This window comes from Ctenopharyngodon idella, chromosome 2, assembly GCF_019924925.1.
Source record: "Ctenopharyngodon idella isolate HZGC_01 chromosome 2, HZGC01, whole genome shotgun sequence".
NCBI lineage: Eukaryota > Metazoa > Chordata > Actinopteri > Cypriniformes > Xenocyprididae > Ctenopharyngodon > Ctenopharyngodon idella.
Genome location: NC_067221.1, coordinates 2,591,374 through 2,619,232, shown reverse-complemented (window position 1 = coordinate 2,619,232; position 27,859 = coordinate 2,591,374). Strand labels below are relative to the sequence as shown.

Below are 27,859 nucleotides of genomic sequence, written 5' to 3'. Positions count from 1 at the left end.
AATAATTAGAGGATGGAAATAATGAGCTTGGCCCACCTTGTCAATAAAGCCACCAACAACCACCCTAACTGTCAGCTCAATATGGCCCTTGCATTGGTGTTAGACAAGTAGCCTACTATAAAACTATACACTTTAGAAGAAAAGATTCTATATAAAAACCTAGGGTTCTTGACTCTTAATGGGGACCTATTATGCCCCTTTTTACAAGATGTAAAATAAGTCTCTGATGTCCCCAGAAAACATGCCATTTTTGTGTGTGCCCCTTTAAATGTAAATAAGCTGCTGCTCCCGCGCCATTTCAAGAAGAGGGAGGAGCTTCAAGAGCTCATGCTCCAGCATACCAACAACAACAAAACAGGACAATCTCATGCACTGAAAATGTCAGAAACTGTCAGTAGAGGTGTTCAGCCTTATATGTTCAACAACAAAACAGGACAATCTCATGCACTGAAAATGTCAGAAACTGTCAGTAGAGGTGTTCAGCCTTATATGTTCAACAACAAAACAGGACAATCTCACGCACTGAAAATGTCAGAAACTGTCAGTAGAGGTGTTCAGCCTTATATGTTCAACAACAAAACAGGACAATCTCACGCACTGAAAATGTCAGAAACTGTCAGTAGAGGTGTTCAGCCTTATATGTTCAACAACAATACAGGACAATCTCACGCACCGAAAACAGCAGTTTCATTCATAAAATTTCATTAAAATAAAAAATGGATTAAAACAAAATTCATTAAAATTAAATCCATAAAATGATGGGAACCCCTAAACTGTTCTAGTGCCTGACCGAACCCTTTAAGTTTCCATATAGAGCCTTTTCTTCTAAGAGTATATTTTTTTGGTGCTAGAAACATTGACTAAATTTATAAGTGGACTTTGAGGGAAAATATTAACATATGACCACTTTAAATTTAGAAAGTTATTAGACAATGATAAGGCACATTGACTCACAGGTAGAAAATAAACAACAGAACTAATCAGATCTATTCCTGACTCGCTCCCTTTAGACGCAGCGATATAAATATAGTTCAGGACAGGTGAGTCTGTGTCATGTCGTGGTGGATGTGGACAGGTTCTGTCAGGCATGGTCTGTTCTGTGCTTGGCACTTTTCGAGTGTCAGAACCACAATGTATGTCAGCATTCGGCTCCCAGGGGGTGAGCCTGCAGAGTGCTGAATGGCGTTGTTTGTGAGACTGGATGGGTGGGACTGTGTGTGGCGTAAACTCTTGCTGAGTCTGCATCCCCTGCTGTGCCTGACAGCGGTAGCTCAAACTCTGTCTGCTTGATGAGAGAAAACATAGAGCTGAAAAAGCACATTAAAAATATCCATCTCTTTTGGCTGGCATGGTTGAATGTTTCATAAAGAGAGCCTGCTGCATTGTTATGTACTACAGAAGCACCTATGTAAAACACATGTGTGCAACAATGCCATAACATACGATCTGAGAAGAGCAGAACAGGCAAGCGATCGCTTTGTTTTCATCACAAAGACCAGCCATCCTCTCACCCATCCTGTTCTGCCGTTACGCCTCAAACATATTTAGAGCCGCCGGAAGGAAAGAAGAGCCAGCAGTATCATTTTCAAACCAGTGTGTAATTCAGAGACCCTTTTATGCTTTCTGCTTTGCTTTACTCTACTGGAGAGAGAGAGAGAGAGAGAGAGAGAGAGAGACAGAAAGGGAGAGACTTTATACTGAGAGCCCATCTGTCAGTCTCTTTTCTGAATATGTCCATATAATTCTATTTTATTACTCCCAAAGGGGAAAAAGGATGAAAGAGAGTGCAAGCGTGAAGGAAAAAGGACTGAAAGGAAATTGGCGCAAGTGTGAAACCTTAATGAAAGAATGAGATCAAGAGAGGAACGTTCCCTAATAAGCACTTGGATAATCGACAATGTGAGCTACAGGGAAAGAATGACAAGAGAGAAAGAGAGGAACAGCGTAAAGATGGAGAAACTAAAACTAGATTAAACATTTTTGATACGTGGAAAAAACTGAAACTTAAAGGGGTGGTTGATTATGATTTGACTTTTTTAACTTTAGTGTGTAATGTTGCTGTTTGAGCATAAACAACATCTGCAAAGTTACGACACTCAAAGTTTAATGCAAAGGGAGATATTTACTTTTACAGAAATCACTTTTTAAGGACAACAACGAATGGCTGGTAGGGACTACAACGAGCTTCTTCCCGGGTTGGTGACATCACAAACTTCAAAATTTACATAAACCCTCTCTCCATCAGTGTCGACTCCGGTTTGAACAATGTAAGGCTGAACACCGTTACTGACAATCCTCATTTTGGCTGCGTGAGATTCTCCAGCTTTGTTGTTGTTGAGCAACCGAAGCGCGAGCTGTTAAAGCTCCGCCCTCTTCTGGAAAGGGGGGCGGGAGCAGCAGCTTATTTGCATTTAAAGGCGTGTTTTTGCTCACACCCAAATAGGGGTAAATTTGACAAGCTATAATAAATGATCTGTGGGGTATTTTGAGCTGAAACTTCACAGACACATTCTGGGGTCACATATTATATCCTGTAAAAGGGGCATTATATGTCCCCTTTAAATATCTCAATCTCTCTATTTGAATAAATGTAAAAACCAAATGAAAGATGATAGAAACGCACTGCAGTGTCACCAGCTGTCCTAAGATCACCGGTTCTGCTAGTGACGAGTTTGTCTGTTCAGGCAGACAGATAAATGGGCTCTGTCACAATGCTGCAGCTTTCCTCCACCCCTTATGACAGCACATCCGTCAGTCTCACAGAGACCCACATCAAATTATCCAAATTAAAACGGGCTTAGCATGGCATCTGGCCTCATCCCTAAGGACCCCAGAACAGCTGAGCTCAAAGCAGACCTTCATAAAGACGCCATGTCCCCCTCCTAAAGCTATGACCACATCACATTATACTATGGTATGATGCCATCCCACATCAATCAGGTCAAAAGTCAAATAAGTTCACATGGCTCATTCAGATCAGTTTGTATTGTATCTTATTATGGTGTATATCAGGGCTTTGCGAGGTGTATCTGGTTCAAGATACATCCTATGTGCAAGAAAAGCTTCAGTTACACTTAAACACAAGGGAGATGGAGGAAGTTCACCTGAAAACATAATAAGCCTCCATCGTATTTGTGCTCATATTCAACTAGGAAAGTCTGACTGTACACACTCAAATATCTGTACAAAAGTGACAATTATCATCATAACAATGGGCCATTTCACAGAACATCAGATAGATAGACAGATAGATAGATGGACAGATGTAGTAAAGGACTCTTACCTCACACTGAAGCAGCTCTCAACAAAGTAAAAACTGAGCGCGAGGAATCCCCTCAATCTCAGTGAAATCCCACCAGCATCACGTGATTCTCCTGGAGGAAAATATATTTGCATTTTCATAAGAACTCAATAGTCATCCAACCGACACAATTATCTGTGTTTGAGAGGGAATGGAGGAGCGAAATAGATAACATGACACGAGGAACGGATCTGTTTAAACTCTACATAAAACTTACACAGAGGGACAGTATGCGTGATAAGACAAAATTGTGATAAGGGAATACGTGGGCCGGGTAACTGACCGGAGTAAATTACAGCAATTTCCGTCTAAAATAACAACAGTGGTTCAGAGTAATAAGTGAAATAAGATTTCACAACGATGATAGGAACCGATGCTTAACACAAACACAATGTAAGGAAGAAAAATGGTTCATTACTATTTGTATCTTGTTCATGAGAAATCACGTCCAACAACAGTATACAACCCACGTGCACGCGCGAACGTCGAAAGAAAGAAAATACTGGCACGCGCTTGAGGAACAGACATTCTTAGCAACAAATATAATAAATAATTTAACAATCAACATATAAAGATAACAGGTCTTTAAAATGAATATAAATAAATTGGTCATTTGAATAATACACGTTTCTGCTGCAATTATACAATATATATATATATATATATTTATGGACCACAAAACCAGTCATAAGGATAAATTGTTTGAAATTGAGATCCTAAAGCTTTCCATTGATGTATGGTTTGTTAGGATAGGACAATATTTGGCTGAGATACAACTATTTGAAAATCTGGAATCTGAGGGTGCAAAAAAATCCAAATATTGAGAAAAGTTGTCCAAATGAAGCCCTTAGCAATGTATATCCACTCACAAAAATACATTTTTGATATATTTATGGTAGGAAATGTACAAAAGATCTTCATGGAACATGATCTTTACTTAATATCCTAATGATTTTTGGCATAAAAGAAAAAATCGATAATTTTGACCCAAACAATGTATTGTTGGCTATTATACCCGTGCGACTTATGACTGGTTTTGTGGTCCAGGGTCACACACACACACACACACACACTTGTATATATGGTTTACGGGGACTCTCCATAGACATAATGGTTTTTATACTGTACAAACTGTACATTCTCTCCCCCTACACTACCCCTAAACCTACCCATCACAGGAAACATTCTTCATTTTTACATTTTTAATAAAACATTGTTTAGTATGTTTTTAAAGCTATTTTAAATATGAGTACTTATGAAATGTCCTCAAATTTCATGTTTACGTCGTAATAAGTGTAATACCCATGTCATTATACACATTTGTGTCCTCATAAATCACAAAAACGTGTGTGCATGCACGCACACACACAGAGAGAGAATGAACCTATAGGTCCTCAAGTATCTTATGTGATAATCATATCACAAGTTATGTAATCTGAGGCTATACTACTGTATCCTTAAATGGGCATGATCATTAAACACCTCAGACAGTTTATTGCTATTTGCTGAACACATTATGGCTCAAACCAATTGTTTCTCTTCAAAACTTTGCTTTCATTATCAATTTTACAGATCTTTTATCTTCTGGGGGAAAATAACATGTAAAAGATATCAGAATTTACCCAGAAGTCAGCAGCCTTCTCACAGCATACCAGGTTTTTAGACTTTTAAAATAATCTGGCTCTGCGTGACTCTTCTGGTGTCTGCTGTGGAAAATTTGTAGGATATTGGAGTGTTTTCTTCAATAAATCTAATTTCAGTTGACCGAGAAGTTCAACAAGGGCATTTTTAATGATTTGTAGCAGCTTTGACCATGGTCATGTGGTGGTGGTCAAGTCAACTTCTTTTATATTTAGACTTTGCTGCCATCTCCTGGCGGCACACAGAAGTACCATAGACAACGTGAATAACATTTCTATTTTTACACACACACTACTATTCTCAAGTTTGGGTGCGTAAAACTTATTTTTAAAAAAAAGAAATTAATACTTTAATTCAGTAAGGATACATTAAATTGATCAAAAGTGACAGAAAATACATTTTTAATGTTCGAAAAAATAAAGGCTGTTCTTTTGAACTTTATATCAAAGAATCATGAATCACGATGTATCACGTTTTCAAAAAAAGCAGCTCAAACGTTTTCAACATTGATAAAAATAAGAAATGTTTCTTGAGCAGCAAATCAGCATATTACAATGGTTTCTGAAGGATCATGTGACACCGAAGACTGATCTTTTGACATATAAGAGATCTTTGTACCATTAAAACATCCTGCAAGTTTCATAGATTTAAACTTCCTCCTCATTATAAAGAAAGCATTTATTTAAAGGTTCAATGTGAGGATCTATTGACAGGAATGCAATATAATATACATAACCATGTTTTTTTAGTGGATAAAGACCTTACATAATGTTTTTATTACCTTAGAATCAGCCATTTCTACCTCATACACCGCGGGTCCCCTTACACCGAAGTCGCCATTTTGCGTCGGCATGTTTCTACAGTAGCGCTAAACGGACAAACTTCTCTACAGAGCGCGTTTGCTTGATGGCTTCTCTCTGCTGTCTCAGACGACGACATCTTTGTCCTGTGTTGGCCACCGTAGCTTCTCTATATTGCAATTCGCAACCTCACCGCTAGATGAAACTAAATTTTACACACAGCACTTTTAATCAAACTCCAAAATGGCTCGTTTGGATATTGTGGGATTTGTGATGTCACATTTGATGTCAATTTAGCAGACTAGAGAGGGGGAAAATCAGTCATAATTCTTTAACTACACAGCAAAAGTGTCTAATATGTATTTTTATTTTGGTCTATTAAAACACAACCTTTAAAAGAGACTCAAGACAACATGGGTTTTGCATTGTTTTTTATTGACCGTTTGTACAAAAAAAGAGGTATGATAAATCACATAACCAGCAAAGAATAGGCCACATTTACCATAAAAACAGCTAGAAAAAAAAAGAAGAAAAAAAAGAAAAGGAAAACTGAAATAAAACAACAGGTAATGACATACAATTTGTTAGTGTTGGTCATGTTAGACTGCGCAATACAGACACCACACATGAAATTGCTGAATATGCCATTAAAGGTGAAGTGAAGATGAAATGATTAATCTAGAGCGTCAGGTTCAATATTTCTGTCAGTCGGTTAGGTTCAGTGTTGAATATCTCTGTAATGCCATTAAAGTCTCTGTGAGACTGAAGTTACAAGAGCGTTTGTTGAATGCAAACTTAATGGATGTTTGATCACTTTCTAACACATCTGTAGATACAACACAACTATTTTACTAATTCATCAACCATAGTCTAGCTATTCTAACTGCATGAAAACACCACGCCTGAAAAAGCTTTTGTTTTCCAAAAACAAATGCTTTTAGAGCAATATATAGCAACTGAGAAGATCACATGAGCAGTGACGAGAGTCCAGCGCTAATTAATTGCATAATATTGGATGATGTTGTGCGTATAATAAATGTGTGGTGACGTCAGAGTTCATCAGCAGCATTACACATATCCATGACTTGAACGAGACACTGAAATGCAATTGAAAACACACTTCACTTCTGATTATGAATAATGGAAGCTACCAAAACCATGTTTTTGCTGTTAGATACAAACAATACTGTTAGATGCTACTGTTATTAAGATGCTTACAGAAACCCTAGAGGCTCTTTAAGGGATCTACCAACATGAGGCTTAATATAATTACCTTAAATGTTCATTTTCAAGCCCACATACTGGTAACGAACTGTCTGGAAATGATGTGGGTAACGTCTAAATCACTAACAAGCTCCTTCATATCATGAGGGTGTGAAAGTACAGACAACAGTAATGTAAACAAACAAGCGAGATGAAAAAATTTGTGACTCCATTTCAGGGCCAGAATGAGGAGTGATTAAAAAAAAAAAAAAGCAAAATTATATAAAATGTAAAAAGAAAATAACATTCAACAAAACTTGTTTCACAATATCCTTTTGTGATAGATCTATCAAACAAAATGCAGCCATTCAAATAATACTACTGCATAATCAGAGGACTTAAGTTATTATGAACACTGGATATTTGATATGCATACAGTATATACACATACAAGAATATCCTTCACTAAAGTTTAGTACACTGAACTGTACAATAACTTCCAAAGGGAACTGTTCAGCAAAACACTGTCTTGCTTACATAGTAATACTATGTTTTACAATACAAGATTAAAATTGTCCCAAACAGAAAAAAAAAAAAAGTTTGCGCAAGCCCAGACAGGCCACAAAGTGCATATGCGGTCAGTTCGAAGCCACTGTTCGAGGAATCCAGAGTGTGGGACGCAATTCTGTAGCTTGTATTCCCACTCAAAAGTGGGAAAATGACTATTGCCTTACAACGAATAATGTCACCACGACGTGGCATGTTGTTTGTAGGCAACATGCTCACTACCATTGAGCTTTCGGTAAATTCATCAACATCTGGGATTCAAGTAGAAGAACTGTGGTGATAAACTGGAGAACGCTCCATCTCAGTTAAAAAAGGCCCAGTGACGCAAGCAGGACAACTCCCAATTCAAAAATACCACCCAGAGTATATACTATACTGACATTAGGACAACGGTATAATCATCGAAAACACACACAAAGTAAGTATGGTTAAACTTAACATGAACCTAACAAAGAAACACTTCAGTTTGAAGCACATGAGGGGCCACGCGTCACGTGACCGTCGATTTAACAACAGCAAATGGACTTTTGTGCGTGGACAACCATTTGCCTGGCAAGTTTGGAAAGAGTGGAAGCTGACATCTGGAGGAGAATGCTTGAAAGGCAAAACGTCATCTTTGAGAAACGGTGAATTAAAAAAGAAAAACATCCTTTACAGTAGTGCTATTGTGCCACATCTGAAAACTCTTTCATGTGCTTTCTTTCAAAGACCTTCAGTCACTTGAAAGATCTTGACAGGTTTGTTTTTCTTTTTATAAAGCATTGGCTCAGATAAAATGATTTTTGAAATGAAACAGCTGTGAAAGGATGAATTGTTCGTCTTCTTGAATGTGAAGGAATTCTGCCAATTTTGCGTTTTCTTCAAGCATTCCCCTCTCTGATTGTCCTTTCTCGTAAAACATTTCAAACGGACAGCCATCGGTCTTTCTTTTTAGAAACACTCTCCAGTCTGACAGGTTCGAAACCTTCTTGTTCTCGGAGACTAATGCGTTTCTAGGATTTGTTCTACTTCCTTTGGTGTAAAAGCCAGGGACAATCTCTCTCTCGGTCTCCTTCTAGCTTTCGCTTTCTCACCCTGTTCGTCTCTCTCTCTCCCTCTCTTTCCTGGTCTCTATCTCTCTCCATCTGTTAACCATTGAGCAGGTAGACCACCAGCTCATAGGTGCACATCATAATAGCAGTGTTAGGGATCTGTCGGACCAGATGAGTGGTGAGGCCTCGGTACAGTGCTCTGTAACCCTCCTCCCGGACCACCATATTGAAAGTTTGGAAGAACGAACGATACTTGCTGCCCTCCTCACGTAGTCTGGTACGAATAACCTCTGTCATGGGAGAAAGAGAAAGAACAAACAAACAGTTATTGGTCAGAGAGAAAAAAAGTGCTTTTATTTCTGCATTTTTATTTAATACAAACTCTTTCATTCTTAAATTATATCATAAAAATATATTAAAGGGTTAGTTCACCCAAAAATGAAAATTCTGTCATCATTCATCTCACCCTCATGTCGTTCCAAACCCGTAAGACTTTCGTTCAGTTTCAGAACACAAACGAAGATATTTTTAATAAAATCTGAGCGATTTCTGTCCCTCCATTGACAGCTACGCAACTACCACTTGGATGATGAGCACCTTCCTAATATTGTGTTTATCCCCCTTTTTCTGCCAAAACAGCCCTGACTCGTCGAGGCATGGACTCCACTAGACCCCTGAAGGTGTGCTGTGGTATCTGACACCAAGATGTTAGCAGCAGATCCTTTCAGTCCTGTAAGTTGTGAGGTGGAGCCTCCATGGATCGGACTTGTTTGTTCAGCACATCCCACAGATGATCGATTGGATTGAGATCTGGGGAATTTGGAGGCCGAGTCAACACCTCAAACTCGTTGTTGTGCTCCTCAAACCATTCCTGAACCATTTTTGCTTTGTGGCAGGACACATTATCCTGCTGAAAGAGGCCACAGCCACCAGGGAATACCGCTTCCATGAAAGGGTGTACATGGTCTGCAGCAATGCTTAGGTAGGTGTTACGTGTCAAAGTAACATCCACATGGATGTCAGGACCCAAGGTTTTCCAGCAGAACATTGCCCAAAGCATCACACTGCCTCCGCCGGCTTACCTTCTTCCCATAGTGCATCCTGGTGCCATGTGTTCCTCAGGTAATGCTCACGTGCCAACTGTTGGCTCTTTCGGCGGTGGACAGGGGTCAGCATGGGCACCCTGACTGGTCTGCAGCTATGTAGCCCCATTCGCAACAAACTGTGATGCACTGTGTATTCTGACACCTTTCTATCAGAACCAGCATTAACTTCTTGAGTAATTTGAGCTACAGTAGCTCGTCTGTTGGATCAGGACCACACGGGCCAGCCTTCGCTCCCCACATGCATCAATGAGATACTGACCACTGCAGACCGGGAACACCCCACAACACATCAGTTGTGGTAAACAGAAGCTCAAACATGTTTGCTGACGTGCAAGAACCAATGAGGTTCATTCACGTGTTTTACGCAGCACGTTTGAGCTTCTGCGAGAAGTTTCTTCTCATGTGTCAAGCAGGTTCGGTCGAGGTTCAGGTTCATTGTTCAGTGACTATGTCTCTTCTTATTCCATATGGATTAGTTTTACAATCTCTTGATGAACTTTTTGCAGCGTTAATGTGGTAGTTGCGTAGACTGTCAATGGAGGGACAGAAATCCCTCAGATTTCATTAAAAATATCTTCATTTGTGTTCTGGAGATGAACGAAAGTCTTATGTGTTTGGAAGGACATTAGGGTGAGTACATGATGACAGAATTTTCATTTTTGGGTGAACTATCCCTTTAAGTTACATTTTACAAATAAATTAACCAACTGCCAACTAAATAAACATGGCAACTACAAACCAATAAATGTAAAAAAATATAAACATAACTATTACAGCGCTCACCATGAGGATATGCAATTGAAGTGGCACAGGTCTTGGATGTGGCAGCAGCCAGCATCATTCCAACAAAGTCTGAAGCGTCTTTTACAGATTCATCTTCATCATCCATGTTAGCGTTGGCCTTGGACTCAATGAGTTTACGTTTAATGCTTTCATAGATGACAAAATGGATGACAGTCTCTGATATGCCAGCATAAGAAGCGGACATGCCCCTGTAGAATCCCCGTAACCCATCTGACCGATAGACACGCCGAACGCACTCAAATGCACTCATGCGCCGTTCTCCACGGTTCCTAAAGAAAGACAAACACATTTGATAAATGTCAGAAATCTGGTTATAATAATCCCTCCTTCAATCTCCCCTAAAATATCTGTTTCAATGGGTGATGTTATGAAATGTAAAAATGCATGAAATCAAGCATGCTAGCTAGAAAATTGCGAATTTGTGTTCATTCAGCAAGAGTGAATTAAATTTATCAAAAGTGGAAGTAAAGACGGTGCATTTGGTGCAACTCCAAACTTTTGAACAAATAGTATTACTTACCTGGCATCAAGCTGCAATCGAGTCTTTATAAGCCAGATCGGGTTGGTTGCTGTGATGGCAGTGAACCCTGGGAAAAAGAGGTGTTCCAGATTAGGCTTGGAAGTGATATTTTTAAAGTAACTCAGAGCACAGGACATTCAGCAAGTCTAATGACTCTAGAACAACAAACTTTCCCTAAAGAAAAACTCCACACTTCAGAGAAGTGCTGTGGACGTCTGTAAAATATGCTTACGGCTTGTTTGTTTTGGTTTAAGATGTGGAATATTAATCTTGTTAGCCTCTTGTTTTGGCATATCAGGACATGTCACACCAATATGGACTACATGTTCCCCTCAGGAATGCCTGGCATCATTAACAGCGATTACTATCTGATGTCAGGAAAACCATTACAGATGCACTAGGCACTTATTTAATATTTTAGGTAAAAGAGCCATAAGCACATCTTAAAGTGGCCACAGCAGTAAATAAGCCTTTTAGCTAAAGCATTAAGCAGTTTTTAATCTATAACAGGACTTTACTTCTTGAATATTTAGCCCTATCCTCTCAGAATTAAATGGTATTTTGTGGATTGAGTGGAAGCTAATTGAGATAAACATCTTGAGAAAAGAGTCTTAATTTGAAAAGAACCACTATCCAGTTACATAACTGCAGCCAAACGACAAAAACTGTTATTAACGTTAGGGTAAATGACTGTTTTTCACAGCATGGGCAGTGAATTATACCACCGCTGTGATTGTTGTTGTTGAAATTGTAGTTAAAAGGCATGCCATGCGAGTACTATGCCGGCAAGACTGTGTGATATGACAAAATATTAGTAAATGAGATTAGCACAACAGTGACTACATTTACATATGCCCCCACAATTCGATTTTTTACAATAATCAGATTTAGAACGTAAACGCAGTAAGATGTTTACATGACACGAGCAAAACTCCCGTTTACATGCAATTCTCATTATTCTGATTATTCGCCAAGAATTGTGGTTACTGCCATTCTTCACATAGCCCAATGCACAGCACAAATGATGAACTCACATACAGTAGATGTGTTACTAGTCACTGTTTTAATCTACACGCAAAACACATTTCTAGGGACGTTTTGGATATTATCTGGCGCCATGATGAACACAGCAATACCGCCGTAACTGGGGTTGCCTATATTGTCGTCGCGTTCTTCAAACAGTCTATGGATGCACAGCGAGTTGTTGACAGTTTATCGATTCAGAGGGGAGGGAAAACTTCAGAATAATGTCATGGAGTTCGATTGACTCCGGTTTGAACAATGTAAGGCTGAACACTGTTACTGACAATCCTCATTTTGGCTGCGTGAGATTCTCCAGCTTTGTTGTTGTTGAGCGACCGAAGCGCGAGCTGTTAAAGCTCCGCCCTCTTCTAGAAAGGGGGCGGGAGCAGCAGCTCATTTGCATTTAAAGGGACGGACACACACAAAAACAGCGTGTTTTGGCTCACACCCAAATAGGGGCGAATTTGACAAGCTATAATAAATGATCTGTGGGGTATTTTGAGCTGAAACTTCACAGACTCTTTCTGGAGACACCAGAGATTTGTATTACATCTTGTAAAAGGGGCATTACAGGTCCCCTTTAAGGTGTTTACATGCCTGTTTATTGCTATTAAAATCAGCGTACGCCACATAGTTTAAAGCAATTATGGTTACTAGTTTAATCACATTAGTTTGACCTAAGTATTGTGTTTACATGAGGTAAAGTTTAATCGCAATATTGCCAAAATCGCATTATGAGGGTGCATATATATGTAGTCAATGCCCAAATTTATTCCTGTTTGCTGTTAAGATATGTGTATGCAAATTACGGTTACGTGGATCTTAAAAGATTTAAGTGTCTTGCAGCGTTAAAAGCAACAGCAAAATGTTCTGCCTCATGTTGGTGGGAACAATTACTTTATCTGTTCAACTGCATCAAAATGAAGCACAAAGCCTGTGCTTGGTGTTGTGGGTGCACAAAATATCCCCGAACAAAAGAGAGCATAAGACAAATGGCAATTGGAGATGAAGGTATTCATGTGCGTTTCTAACAGTACAGTGTAAAACATCAGTGCTTTCTGAGGCTAAACAAACCAAAAGAAGTCTATTGAGCTAGAGTAGAAGCTCTAGAGAGGGTAAGAGGCCTAAGGCAACTGACTGGTGAAGGGGAGGGGGGGATGACAGATCGGTACAAGAGAGTAAGAGAGAGAGAGTGTGTCTCTGACGAGTACTCACAGGGGAGGGGCAAAGCTCCTCTCCTCACAGCTGCAGGACGAAGCCTGCAGATATGGGGGGCAGAGCAGGCTGGCTCACAGACCCTCACGCAGGGTGAAAGCTACAGTAAAGGCCTAAAATAGACACAGGCTTTTCTGTACCACAGTCACAAGCAGCAGTCCACATGCCCCTCAGAGTCAAGTCAAACCCATGAGGGAGTGGAACACGTCAATAAACCCTGCCCACCTCCCATTAAGCCCCTCCCACCTCCCCATCCCAGACCCACCCACCAATTACATCAAACAATGACCATTCCATCCCACCCACCACCCATTTTCATTTTCCTTTCCTTTTTTATAGATAGAGAGACAGAGAAAGATGGTTAGAGAGGTAGAGAGAGATTTTTGAGTTTTAAAGGACATCATTATACCAGTGTATTATTTCATTTTAAATGTAAAGGTACAGAACAGAGTTGAACCTGCTGCAGTAACACTATTTATCTTGATCATATCAATGCTGGGTCATATATCAAACTAGGATCAAAGTTTATGTAAACAATAACTATAAGGAGGCTCAGAGGCAGTGCATGTAAAAGTCCAGTGCTAACCTTGTCATTCCTGCTGGCAAAATCATTGCCGAACGCAATTCTATTAAGATTAAATTGAGGTTCTGCTGTTTGGAAAATACTACTTGCGCAAAAATTGCTGGTTCATATAGAGAGGGATTTTTTTTTTTTTTTTTTTTTTTTGAACAATATAATAGGGTCAAAATGGCTGACATAACTAATGAAAATTCTCAGATTTTTAAAAATTACAAATTATTTTGTAACAATTTGAGTGAAAAGTTCTCATCTTGTGCTTCAACAGAAGGGAAAAAAATATGATGTTTAGTAGAAAGGGGCTGAAATCCTCAATGTTACGCATTTGTTTAATTGACAATTGGGGTCAATACGATTTTTTTAATGTTTTTGAAATGTTTTCTATTTTAAAATATTTTAAAATTTATTTATTTATTTATTTTTTTAATTAAATTTATTCCTGTGATGGAAAAGCTGAATTTTCAGCATCATTCCATCATTCAGTGTCACATGATCCTTACCATGATTTATTGCTCAAGAAACATTTCTTATTATTATCAATGGAAAAAAACAGCACTGGTTGGAAATTATTATTATTATTATTTATTATTATATATATTTATTTTTTTTCAAGATTCTTTGATAAATACAATGTTCAAAAGATATATATATATATATATAAAAATATAAAATTCTTCATACAGTGGACTACCAGTAAAATTGATCAAAATTTGGAACCAAATATTATTCAGACACTTTGACCTGACCATGTTTTACTTAAGTGTTATCTGACATAATTAAGATTAATGTTTTCTGACGCAGTTTAACTCTGAGATCTTGTCATATTTTATTACCATTTTTTTAAACTATAGTGAATAATCTGTATTAATGAATGAAATGTTCAAGGTGTCTGAATAAATTTTGGTTTGACTATATATTATATATACATATAAAATTATTTTTTGATATATTATATTTATTTCTATAATATATTTTTTAAATGTATGTTCCTGTGATGAATTTTCAGCATCATTCAGTGTTTAATTCTTCAGTGGTCTGAAGCTGTTCATCTCTTGCTATGACTTTTAAGGCTGTTTTATCACAGCCATGACTTTATCTGGCTCTATATGACTCAATCATAACATAACCACAGTGATGAACAATGAGTGGGCCATACATGACATGCATCAGGTTGCAGGAACTGAGCTAGCAGCAACTGTAAACTGATGCCAGGTCAAAGAGCCATTAAGAAAGGAAAAAAACAGTCACCTATGCTTTTGAGAAGAGAGAGCGGCACATGTAATGAATATTTCATAGGCCTGTCCCTTATCGGATGCCAATTTTCCATCGCAGGCCTTCGGGGACCTATATTTAACCACTTTTGTAATGCAAGGGCTATCTGTTCTGTAAGATGGGGTTTGTCAGGCCCCTTTATCTTATCAACAACATACAGACAGAACATGCTAGGGATGTTTACGTTGCTTCTTGTCTCGCAAAATAACGCATAGCCTACATACTGCAATGGAATGACAAGGTTAGCATTCAGTACTGAAATTAAATGACAAAATAAATGAATAAGTGCAAGTAGTTTTTCACTAAATTTACCTTTATGGGGGTTACAGGCTGGCAAGGGGGCCATGTGTCAAAACTGCATAATCACAAGGAAGTTAAAAAAAAAAAAAAAACTGCAAGCCAGCTACATTGGCTACATTAAATTAAATAACCATCATTATCATTAATATTAATCATCATTATCATTAGGAGAATCATGATCATACCGGTGAGTAGAGACGTGACTACCTGAGGCGTCCCGATCCCGCCCGTGTCAGTCGCGAGGACCGCTGCCCACCGCGCATGGCACTCTACATGTTAGCGTAGCGCCCTGCTAGCGGCCGCTATTACACACAGCACAGACAGCGTGTGAAGCCAGACTTTTTAGTAGCACACTGGCATGTAATGACTTATGTCCTCCAGCCCTCAAAAGGTAGAAGAAAACAAAAAGGAAAAAAAGAAACTGGGAAAGGAAAGCACAATCCAAACTTTGAGGATCTTACAAGCTAACAAGCTTTCAAGTAGATGCAACATGCTTGAAAGTTAGCTTATGATGTGTTTTAGAAATGCTACTATCTGTTATTTTTTCAAATTAAATTTTCAGTTTTAGACTTCCCATTTTCTGGTAACACTTTACAGTAAGGTTTAATTAGTTTACATTAGTTAAAAGGGGACCTATTATGCAAAATTCACTTTTATAAGTGCTTGAACTCCGATGTGTGAAAACAACCAGCATATATGGTAAAAATCCACTCACTCATGTTTTTTTATAATTCCCATAAATCAAAATCGGTGACGATCTTGCTGTATCATTTTGTGCCGGACTGCTTCACAAACGAGGGTCTTTTCAACGAATCTGGTTCGAACATTTAAGGCTGAAGACCTCTACTGACAGTTTCTGACATTTTCAGTGCGTGAGATTGTGCTGTTTTGTTGTTGCCAGTATGAGCATGAGCTCTTGAAGCTCCGCCCTCTTCTGGAAAGGGGGCCGGGAGCAGCAGCTCATTTGCAATTAAAGGGACACACTCAAAAACGGTGTGTTTTTGCTCACGCCCAAAAAGTGGCAATTTTAACATGCCATAAAAATGATCTGTGGGGTATTTTGATCTAAAACGTCACAGACACACTTACTTATTTTACATCTTGTAAAGGAGCATAATAGGTCCTCTTTAACATGAACTAAGAATTAACAATACTTTTACCACATTTATTTATCTTAGTTAATAATTTTAACATTTACTAATACATTAAAATCAAATGTTGTATTTGACATTTGTTGTAATTTACAACGAACAGCTGGATTTTTTTTATTAACAAAGATTCATAAATACAGTAACAAATGTATTGCTCATTGTTAGTTCATGTTAGTTAATGTATTAACTAATGTTTACAAATGATACCTTATTGTAAAGTGTTACCAGTTTTCTTTCTATGGTGGTTTCATTCTGTAAATTAATATTTTAATTTATCAAACTGAGACTAAGAGAGCAGATAAAGAGAGAAAACAAATATTTGCAAAATGATTTGCTTGATTTTTTTTAATGCTTAGCTTGAAATATGTTTGTATTTTTGCTGTATTTTTGATCCTGAAAGTCTTTAATTGTGCTTTCGGTCTAGATGCTGTCATACCTTGAAAAAGGTAACCCAAAACACGAGGCAAATACCATGGCTAAATTCCCCCATTTGTACTAGATGGTCACTAGGATAAAACATTTTATCGTAATAAGGCTGTAATTGCTATAAAAACAAAAACGACTGACAAACATTGGTTATAAAGACCTCAATGATGCATTCTCTTGTTTGTGCACACTAAGAGGTGAGTATTATTTTAGTTCAGTGTGTGAAATACAACCAAAAAAGAGCCAATGCAAAATTAAGTAAAAAAATGCATCAACGTGAAAGATGCTGCTGGGACTCTTACCTGCTAAACCAGCGGACAGCATGTGCACCTGTGTGGAGTCAGGATCAAACACATTGTTCAGCTTCTCTTTGGCTGTGGAGTAGGCAGCAAAATATATTGCTCTGTGGACAAAACAGAAATGAACAACATAAATTGCTTTTGAGGATTTCAATATCAGTGTTTATTAGAAGTTGAAGGTAAAAAAAAATCTTTATGTAAAGATTAAATATTTAGTTATGTTTTTCACATGAATATTTTTGGGAAGTGTTAAGCTCAAAGTATACTTTGGCCATCTACGTTCCGCGACGGCATGTGTGGACATAATTTTCATCATCGGTAGGGTCTACGGACATCTGAGGCCCGACTTTTGTGTCCGCGTGGATACAACAGAGCATTCGCAAGGTGAATGTTGAGACAAGAGTCCACTATGTGGCAATATGCACAGTTGTGATGTACTATGCAGTAGTCAAAGAAGAGTGGGGAAAGAGCGATACAAAACATTAAAACAAGGCAGCATATTCTTCTCTTTTGATTCTAGCATGCAATGGCGGTTCTGCTACTTTTCTTCTTCTATCCTCCCAAGTGAATGTCCTCTAAATGACACAACTTCCTTTTTGACACGGCTGCCCTTTTTAAAGTAAAATTTAAGGCTTTTTAAGACATTTTTAAGACCCGATGAAATAAAAATTAATACTTTACATTAGGGGTGTGCAATATTGACAACAATTATATATCGATATTTTCAAAGTTGTTTCAAAAGTTTCAAAGTTTGTTGATAGCAATAATTAGATGATATTTTGCTGAGTATGTTTTTGTGCTGGTACCAGGCTGGTTTAGGCCTGTTGGACAACTGACTCACGAACACATTCATATTATTCATATTCAATGCGGTGGTTAGGCGTTCTGAGCCGGCCTTCTGACATAAAACACAGAAGCGCTGCACTGTCTATACAACGTAAACAGCATATGAGAAAAGAGAAGAAATTGTTGAATAAAGTCATTATTTTTGTTTTGTTTATAAAGTCATTATTTTTGTCGCTTCATAACATTAAGGTTGAACCACTATCATCACATGGACTATTTTTACAATGTTTTTACTACTTTTCTTGACCTTGAATGTGGTAATTGCATTGCTTTCTATAGGGGATTAAAAAAAAACTCTCAGATTTCATAAAAAATACCTTAATTTGTTTTCTGAAGATGAACGAAGGTCTTGAAATGAGGGTGAGTAATTAATGACAGAATTTTAATTTTTGGGTGAACTAACCCTTTAAGAATGAGGTAGTTGATTATGAATGAGTCATTGAATCATTGACTCAGCTGATTCATTCAAAACGCTGAATCATTCACTAATGAAAACACGACTGAGTGTTACTGTAAGATGCGCTATGGTTCTTTGTTTATCTTTGTTTGGAACCATTTTCGCTGCTGAAAAAGAACAAAAACAGTCAACATTACATCTAAAATGTAAGTGACTTAATATTAACTACTTGTTTATTGAAACGTTGTATAAATCAGTGTCACATTTTTAATCGTGATGGTATTCAGGAAGACAGCACTCTTGGTCGTGGGATGTTGTTTAGCTGTATCATACGTTATAAATATAAAAACTCCACAGTTTTAATTATTAGTAGTTAGTTATTTCAGTTCTTTTTTGTTATTGACGTTTTAATCAGGCTACTTGTCTCTTTCTCTTTCACTTGCCCCTTCAAAAAATCCACGTGTCCCGGACAAGCAAGAGTTAATGTCGAGCCCTGGACTGATGTGATTGTGAATATTATGCTCTATACTACTCTACTCTGTGATGACAAAGCTAATGGGGGTGATTTGGCAGAGGTATGTCACGCTCATCAGATCACATGTCCTGTATTAGCTACCAGATTTATTTTCTTAGACAGGGCAAATGCTGAAACACCAGGATTATTCAAATGAAAATTTCCGATGAAGGATTTAAGCCTTCCTCAGTGGGACGTTTATTTCCTTTGCTTTAATCTAGGTTACATAATTCTCTCATACACACAATAACAATGGTACATTTTAAGGCCTCACTGAATGACCTGCCAACAAGCCAAGCAGCCATTTGTTTCCTGATGAGATGCTTTAAAAAGACAGCCAATCAGTGTCCTTCTACATTTGACTGAGAGCCAATCAGATCCCAGTCTACACATCTGCCAATCCTGTGCGAGTAACGATGCTGTATTTTGGTGCACGGAATTAATTTGGCCATCTGAATGAAATAAAGTGACCTTCACGGAGGATGTTAGTTGCATAACCTCAAACTGGATCTCGGATCAAAAAGATGGAATTATTTATGATCTGAAGTGTATAGTTGATGTCAGTGTGTGAACATAAGCACATACCAAGCCAACCAAGTTATTTCTACCTACGTGTGCATTTAATCTTTATGTAACGCAAATGGTCACGTGGTTGCCATTCCAGCTGTGATGGCAGAGGACACACAGGACGGGAATGCTGAGAAACACATGGACAGATGGGGAGAAACACGCACACACACACACCTCCTACAGCATGAAAAGGGTGCAAACACTGAAATACAGATATTTTAAGTGGCTTAGCTGCAACACCCTCGCCCACATACCAATATAAATGTGATTAAACTGCACAGACATGCACATGAGGGCATGACAGCAGCGAGTCTGTAGCATAATGATGACACACTGCAGTCAATGAACAAACTGATTCATAAGGGAGAGAGGGAGTATCACTAGAGGTAATGAGTCGATACACTCATACAGAGCAGAGAATGCAATCACTTACACAGACGCTACTAAACATAGTAGATGTTTTCCCAAACCTAGTGAGTTTCACTACAGTAAAATGTTGAGTCCATAGGCAGGAACGGATTTAGTAAGCACTATAGGTTTTGGAATCCACTCACTACACAAACTACAGCTGAGTTACAGGCTTGTATCTGTCAGAGTGAGTAACTAAGTGAGCAGTGTGACAGCAGAGGCCCACAGTCAGTTTAGTCTGTAATAAGACAGTGACATGCTCCTCTGGTGATGATACACTGAGATTAGAGCAATGAGACATGACCATCGGGCCCTTATGTAACAATTTGAGGGGGGGAGGAAATCTATATTTTTTTCCTCTTCCATTTTGACTGCAATGAGGAAATAAAGCAAATCCCAACAGGAAACAGAGGGAGGAACACAAATAGTCGGTTGTGTTTTAATTGAATGTAAACAGTTGAGAAAGAAAACGCATGTGTAGGAGTATGTCGGATACGTGCAGCTCTTAAAGTGACAGCAGCCTAATAAACCTGCTGCTGTCTTTGTCCTCAATGATAATCTAACAATAAAAAGACAAAGGAGAAAAAAAAAAAAAAAAAAAAAAAAAAAAAAAAAAAAATCACCCACCGTTTGACTGAATAACTTTTGTAACTTCAATAATGATTAATCAATCTTTTGGTTTTTTTGCCCAATAGTTAGTTAGATAGATACTTGCACAATCTAATATTTTGTTGAAATGCCAACGACAGTTATGTCATTTGCAATAAGATTAGTTCTTTCCTTTTTTAAAGCTGTTAAGTACACAGTCCTGTACCTTCGGCTTTTGTCTGATTTTTAAATACTTTTTTGCTTCAAATCAGGGTTTGTAATGTTGTGATTCACCTCGTAGCTAGTCGTTTTGGTTCATGGCTTGTAACTCTTTAACAGAGAGGCAATATTTTTTTTTAAAAAATGGGAAGAATGAATGGGAAAATACTTCCAGAACCAGAGACGCTGGAAAAGTGGGCAGCCCCTGTTGCACTCTATAGCATTTGTGTTTTTGAATACAGGTCATACCTGGATGGAGCCACTCCCACCAAGTTGGGCCCCAGGCCCCTAAAGAGTGAGCGAGGACCTTCTTTCTCCAGTATTAACCTGAGAAAGAGAGAGAAAGTTAAAAACAGGATATGTAACCATGTAGCAACCTTGACCTTATGGTAATCGTTAATAATGGAAAATTCAACAATGTGACATGTTGCTGCACAATCTTCAATAAGTTATCCAGACCAACCAAAGGGTTTGAGATGAAGAAGGTACTTGGGAGAACCAATGCCAAGCTGTACCTTAATCAATACTATCTGCTGTCCAAACTGTACAGACAGCAGTTAATAGGCTTCTAAATGTGTAATTCAGATCAACTAAAAAAGGTTTAGAACATTCAACAAATCCAGAGCTGGGTCGTGCTGACCAGCATTATACAAACTAGGTAAAAAGTCAATGTTTTGCCCTTGGAAATGGACATGTTCAGACTCTTCTAGAATTCTTCTTTCAAAAGTTTTTAAAAAACACTACATCTGTAATTCATTTTCTTCTGACCTACTTTTCAGTCTTTTTCCCTCTCATTCTGGAGTAATACAATAGGCCTGAATACCACTGCTTGCCAGAGGCCAAAAAAAAAGCGGAGAAGACAGCAATGCTACACCCAGACACCATAGCGTTGCAACATTTTGCCAGACTAGCAAAATACTACCAAATGTGGATTGAAGAGCACTCATAAAAACTACTCTCAAAGGTCCAATTAATAAAACAATGTATTCAGCCCATAAAATGTATGAATTTATTATATATAACATCTTTATCTATTCATTTAATAGCCATATGTCAATGTGAATGACTGTACAAAGCCTTTTGTAAAAATGTTTGCAACATAACAGTTATGAAAGCATTTCAACTGCACTTCATGGTAGGCCAGCAACCGTGTTAGCAGAACATAGGCATATGCAGTACATTACAGAAGATTTTAAATTGATTAATTTGTTGACTAGATGCTGCATTGGTAGAGAACATCAGTATATTTGCCGACAAGGCTGAGAGGACATTAACATTAGTAGTACCTCAAGCAATTAGGACAATATGATGAAAATCCAAAACAAATGTTTAAATTTCATGATTGTTATGGTCTATTTGCATTAGTTTATATCCAGCTAGGCACGCCCATGCAGTCGTTAGCCAGCTAAGTTGCATATTTAAAGCTAGTGATGTGAGAACACTGGTGCTGAGCACCCTCAATCGAAAGCAAGAGCACCCACAGTTAAAACATTAATAATATCATATAGGCAAAAGAGATTTGGCAAACGCTCCAGTGCGTATTTGTGTTTGTGCTCTGGAGTGCATCAAAGGTTTCTATTTACAATGTGTTTTTGCAGCGCTGAGCAATGTAGCCAATCACAGACATGTCTGTTGATCTCTTGAATGCAGTGGCCAATCAGAGTTGGTCCAAATCCACTCACCGCTCAAAACGGCATCAGTTTTATTCAGAGCTGAGTTCTGCATGCTCTCGAATCCTCTTATAACAAATGAAGCATAGACATGATGCAAATAAGAGATTTATTGTGCAGTCAGTGCAGTCTGCTTCATTATAATGGGACTTTATAAGATCGTGATGAACTGAGTTCACAGACCCACAGAGAAACTAAACAGAGAACAGCTTTGATTGCAAGCTCAAAGTCTAGAATATTATTGATGATCAAGCTCCTTTAAACAAGAGCTTTGTAGTGTGTTTATGGTGCAAACAAAATATGCTGCAGTGTTTTTGCCAGTTTTCACGTGTTGTTTTTGAAACATTGCAACACTGGTTTAAATGCCCTGGAGCAGGATAATCCAGGTTTTGCGAGGTTGGGTTTTGAAGTACTCACTTGAGACAGTGCAGAGGCCCCGGCGGGGCCACACGGGCCACACTGGCCCCATTCACAGTGCTGAGCTGAACCTCAGAGATGTAAAGAGTCACCGAAGAAGACTGCAGCCTCGTCTTCACCACCTCCAATGGACATGTCAATATTGCACCTACAGTGCCACCACAGCTAAAAAAAGAGAGAGTACAATTAATTATTATACATTTTCACTTACGCAATATAATTTGTACTGAAAAAAAATCTAATTTTTAAACTATTTCGATAGTGTTTGATGCAAGTTTTCCACACTGTTGCACACAATTTAACAATACACAGCAGTAAACAGTAATATTAATCTACATACACTGCTGTTCAAACGTTTAGGGTCGGTAAGATTTTTTAAATGTTTTTGAAAGATGTCTTATGCTCACCAAGGTTGTAATTTAATATATGAAAACAGCCATTTTGCTTTTGTCAAAAAAGGCAAAATCCACTAGCATTAATGAAAAATAAGCTGCTGCCATAAAAGTGTGTTGCATTTTAAGTGTCAGAACATTTTTCCTTCCGCTGACATTCACAATGATTAGACTTGTTAGTCGAGCCTGCGTTCTGCATTCACATCTGTATGTGGGTCAAGTTTAACATGCTTTTGCTTGTGTGCATATATACACAGCAGGAGGAGCAGAGAAAGTTAGGCCTGGACAACACCTCAAACAAGATCCCTACAATTATGCCACTAAATGTCAAACATCTGACAAGAAACGGGTCAATCGAACAATCCTCAAACTTTTATTATATGTGCATAAAGCACTGTATGTTGATTACATGTTAAACCTGCTGACCTCAGAAGTGAATTCTTGTTTTCTCTACCTCTGAAGGTCTATTTTTTGTGCCACCTTTCAAAAGACACACACACAGGGAGCAGCTGTGAACTTTGTCCCAGATATGCAGCCCTCTGGTTTGTTGCTGCTTAGGTTTACACACTCACTCTCTCTCTCTCTCTCTCTCTCTCTCTCTGGTTGGCCAATGAATAGAACGATCACGCCAACTTCACGAGCAAAACCCATTTGCCACTCCTACTAAAAAGCTCTGCAGAGGCCTATTAGAAAAATTCCACTAGATATTTTTTATTATTCACAGTTACAATTCTACCTTTTAAAAAAAAACTACATCAACAGTTTTGTATCTGAAGAAAAAAAAAAGGGAAGTAGTCCAGAAAAAGAGGAAAAGAACTACATTTAATTTCTTCCGAAATGCAAGACCCAAGTGAAGTCCCCTGGTCAATGATTAGTTTAGTTTTGAAGTTTAGTCCGCTGGTTTTGAAAAAAAGGAAAAAAAAAGAAAAAAACAGTTCGCGATTGGGGTTTACACAGCAGTGTTCAAAGGGCTGAAACTCCCAGGAGTAAACTAACAAAAGTCTTGGCTACAGTAACCTGCCCCACATAAACAGGACCTGAACCAAGCTGAAACCCAAGTCCAATCAAAAGATCCAAAAGATACTGTCATCTGACCAAACTGGCCACACAAGAACCTCATGTGATGTTATTCATGGACACAATGTGCACATTTACTTTTGTATTGCGCAATTTTTTGATCTGGTCAATTTTAATGCATTTAAAGGGGACCTATAATCTCCCTTTCACAAGATGTAATATAAGTCTCTGGTGTCCCCAGAATGTGTCTGTGAAGTTTCAGCTCAAAATACCCCACAGATCATTTATTATAGCTTGTCAAATTTGCCCCTATTTGGGTGTGAGCAAAAACACACCATTTTTGTATGTGTCCCTTTAAATGCAAATGAGCTGCTGCTCCCGGCCCCCTTTCCGGAAGAGGGCGGAGCTTTAACAGCTCACGCTTTGGTCGCTCAACAACAACAAAGCTGGAGAATCTCACGCAGCCAAAATGAGGATTGTGTTCAGCCTTACATTGTTCAAACCGGAGTCGACACTGATGGAGAGACTCAGGAAGAAGTTACAACTTTTAGGATGTTTCTGACTTGAGATGATGACCTGATTTTTACAGCTCGATAATTACTTTCACAAATGTGATGCTAGTATGATCAGTACTAGAACCTAAGCTACACTGTCAAAAACTAAAATAAACAGTTTGTATGACACAAATGAAAGTGATGAAAGCCTGAAATCTGATATATGAAAAGATAGTGTTTGAATAGGGGCTTTTGCACTGGGTAGTTATAGGAACTCAGTTCTAGGAACTAGGCACCAGGACAGTCCCCCGACAAATAAATATTCCCCTACGAACATTTTCCTGGTTGCATTCGCAACACCAGGAGGAACTCTAAAGTGACTTAGGCCGTCACTTGCATCCTGCCGCTCTGGTTGTTGTGTGGGACTTTTATTTTGATGGCGCTGAGAACGACTTAGCCAGAGCCTGAACACACACTCCCAATTTCTGTCTTCATTAGTTTACGATCTGTTTTATAGGATTAGTTCACTTCAGAATTGATTTCCTGATAATTTACTCACCCCCATGTCATGTTTATGTCTTTCTTTCTTCAGTTGAAAAGAAATTAAGGTTTTTGAGGAAAATATTCCAGGATTTTTCTCCATATAGTGGACTTCACTGGGGTTGAAGGTCCAAATGTCAGTTTCAGTGCAGCTTCAAAGAGCTCTACACGATCCCAGACGAGGAATAAGAGTCTTATCTAGAGAAACCATCGGTCATTTTCTAAAAAAAATATATACTATAAAAAATTATATACTTTTAAACCACAAATGCTCATCTTGCACTGCTCTGTGATGCTCCACGCATTACGTAATCACGTTGGAAAGGTCACGCGTGATGTAGGCGGAAGTACCGATCCAGTGTTTACAAAGTGAACATGCAAAGACTAAGTCAAACGCCCTTTACAAAAAAAGGTAAAACAACAATGTTTTGAAGTTGGAGAAGAAAATGACACGTGACCTTTCCAACATGATTACGTAATGCGTGGAGCATCACAGAGCAGTGCAACACGAGCATTTGTGGTTAAAAATTTTTTTTAGAAAATGGCCGATGGTTTCTCTAGATAAGACTCTTATTCCTCGTCTGGGATCATGTAGAGCTCTTTGAAGCTGCACTGAAACTGACATTTGGACCTTCAACCCGTTGAACCCCAGTGAAGTCCACTATATGGAGAAAACTCCTGGAATGTTTTCCTTAATTTCTTTCCGACTGAAGAAAGAAAGACATGAACATCTTGGATGACATGGAGGTGAGTAAATTATCAGGAAATTTTCATTCAGAAGTGAACTAATCCTTTAAGGGTTAAATCTATGTCAATCTATCACGGACAAGTTTGAGCTGAATTAATTTTAAAATGGAGGGAAAAATTTATTTTTTATTTCAATTAAATAACCAGTATTCGATGACAGGGTTAGGGTTATTGCCAATATCGACTGATAATTAAAAAAAAAAAAAAAAAAAAAGGTCAACTACCCATTTAAAGTAACAGTTTCATCATCGGAGGGTTATTTTTAACTCTTTGTCAAAGGTTTATAAATACTGTTATTGACAAGTGATTCTCATTTGCACTGCTGAGTAATTATCTATAATCACAAAACCATTGATTTGTTTATGACAGTTCTTTCCACTGGCAGGTGATCTATCCTTATAGATACACCTCATCACCAGTTATACATATAGAAGTACGATCACAGACAGCTGTTATTAGAAGCTTCTTGTTAGACTTCTTATCGCCCTCCATAAAATGACCTTCAGAGATATAAGCTTGTTAAAAAGCGATACACTGCCCTCATATCTCTATTACATTCCTGATTATGAAAATTGGCGAGGCAGCAACCTTTGATTCAAAGAGAGGAAAATGATGTTTCTATGGGCCTCACAGAGTGCAAAAGAGCAGTCTGGGACATGCAGGAATGAGAATAGGGTCAAAAATAGCTGTACTATACTAGAGAGATCCCTGTCAGACATCCAGCATCAAGCTGACAGTTGAAACCACAGGCCTGCAACAAACAAAGCCTCTGATTTTGCTACAGGAAACAGTAATGTTTCAGGTTTACATTCATTCCGCATGCTGTCTCGAGGTTTTCCTGTCTATAATCTCATTCTGAATTGAGTGAGAAGCATCAAAGAAACAGCACTTCCTGAAAACATGAAACGGCCATGTCTGGAGATTTCCAGAGAATTCTGTGACAGCACCAGATCTGTTATATGACCTTGCATTCACAAATAAAGCATCGATCATCTGTAGCATGAAGACACGCTGACGGACAGCTAGATTATTTATAGCAATGTTGAATGAGCTTTTTATAGCGGTCGACCTGTCTTTTTTTGGGATGAATGTGTCTTATGCTACATTTTAAGAACAATCTAGCCGGATAAATGTGAAAGAGACAGGTTGACAGCAGTGATAGATCAGTCTGTATCAGACTCGCTACTCACCCTCCAGCGAAGAGATGAACCAGTGTGTCCCTCTGACTCATCCTTTAGCATTCTCCGCACCCACACCCAGGCCTGCAGTGCGAGCAAGAGCCGGACAGCTCCGCCGAACCTCCGCGATTCTGCTGTACCGCTCAGTGTAATGGATGTGGATGAGGGTTATTATGTACACAGTTATTAAGCCCGACGTCTCGCGGGCAAGATGCGTCGCGCGATGCGGCTAGCTCAGCCCGCTAACGGCTGCCGATGTGCGCAAATACCTCTTTTTCGCCTCTAACGGCTCACTTTTAATTTATCGCGTTCTTTTCTTTTAAACAACACAGACAGCTATCTGATTTCGAGGTCGTGGCTGCAGGGAACGCGGTTTTTGTGGAGCTAAATCCGTGAGGAATCGGTAGCACCAGTGATTCAGAGGCTGAAGAGCTGACTGAGATGGACACCAGAGTCGCTATTTACGAGCCAATCAGAAGCCGCAAAACAGAGGCCGCGATTGGTCGGTTTGCGGCATGACGCCGCTTGCCCCGCCCCATCATGCTCCTTTCACATGATCACGCAATTGATAAATCGTAAATATTGATTTATCCCGTGTTTAGAGGTTAAGACAAATATTTGCACAT

At 38.6% G+C, this 27,859-nt stretch overlaps 2 protein-coding genes across 2 annotated transcripts in view; both read right to left on the bottom strand.

Moving 5' to 3' along the window:
• spsb4a (splA/ryanodine receptor domain and SOCS box containing 4a) overlaps positions 1 to 5,781 on the bottom strand; it is an 84,725-nt gene extending 78,944 nt beyond the window's left edge. The window contains exons 1-2 of the mRNA XM_051874218.1: positions 5,724 to 5,781; positions 3,284 to 3,374 (exon numbers count right to left, since the gene is read on the bottom strand). The gene's annotated coding sequence lies outside the window, so the exon portion shown is untranslated. The remainder of the gene's footprint in view (positions 1 to 3,283; positions 3,375 to 5,723) is intronic.
• A 375-nt stretch (positions 5,782 to 6,156) lies between these two features.
• slc25a36a (solute carrier family 25 member 36a) lies at positions 6,157 to 27,653 on the bottom strand. The gene is made up of 7 exons (XM_051874183.1): positions 27,246 to 27,653; positions 22,866 to 23,030; positions 21,028 to 21,105; positions 17,240 to 17,340; positions 10,974 to 11,040; positions 10,433 to 10,722; positions 6,157 to 8,833 (listed from the first exon to the last, which is right to left on the bottom strand). Exons 1-7 carry the CDS (start codon positions 27,284 to 27,286, stop codon positions 8,640 to 8,642), a joined length of 936 nt encoding a protein of 311 aa, XP_051730143.1. The 5' UTR covers positions 27,287 to 27,653; the 3' UTR covers positions 6,157 to 8,639.
• Between the last annotated feature and the right edge of the window lie 206 nt (positions 27,654 to 27,859).

Coding starts and splice junctions, on each gene's coding strand:
- slc25a36a (XM_051874183.1), bottom strand. CDS start 27,286: ATGAGTCAGAGGGACACACTGGTTCATCTCTTCGCTGGAGG. Junction 17,341..21,027: donor GTGGGAGTGGCTCCATCCAG/GTATGACCTGTA, acceptor TTTTGTCCACAG/AGCAATATATTTTGCTGCCT. Junction 10,723..10,973: donor CGATTGCAGCTTGATGCCAG/GTAAGTAATACT, acceptor GTCTTTCTTTAG/GAACCGTGGAGAACGGCGCA.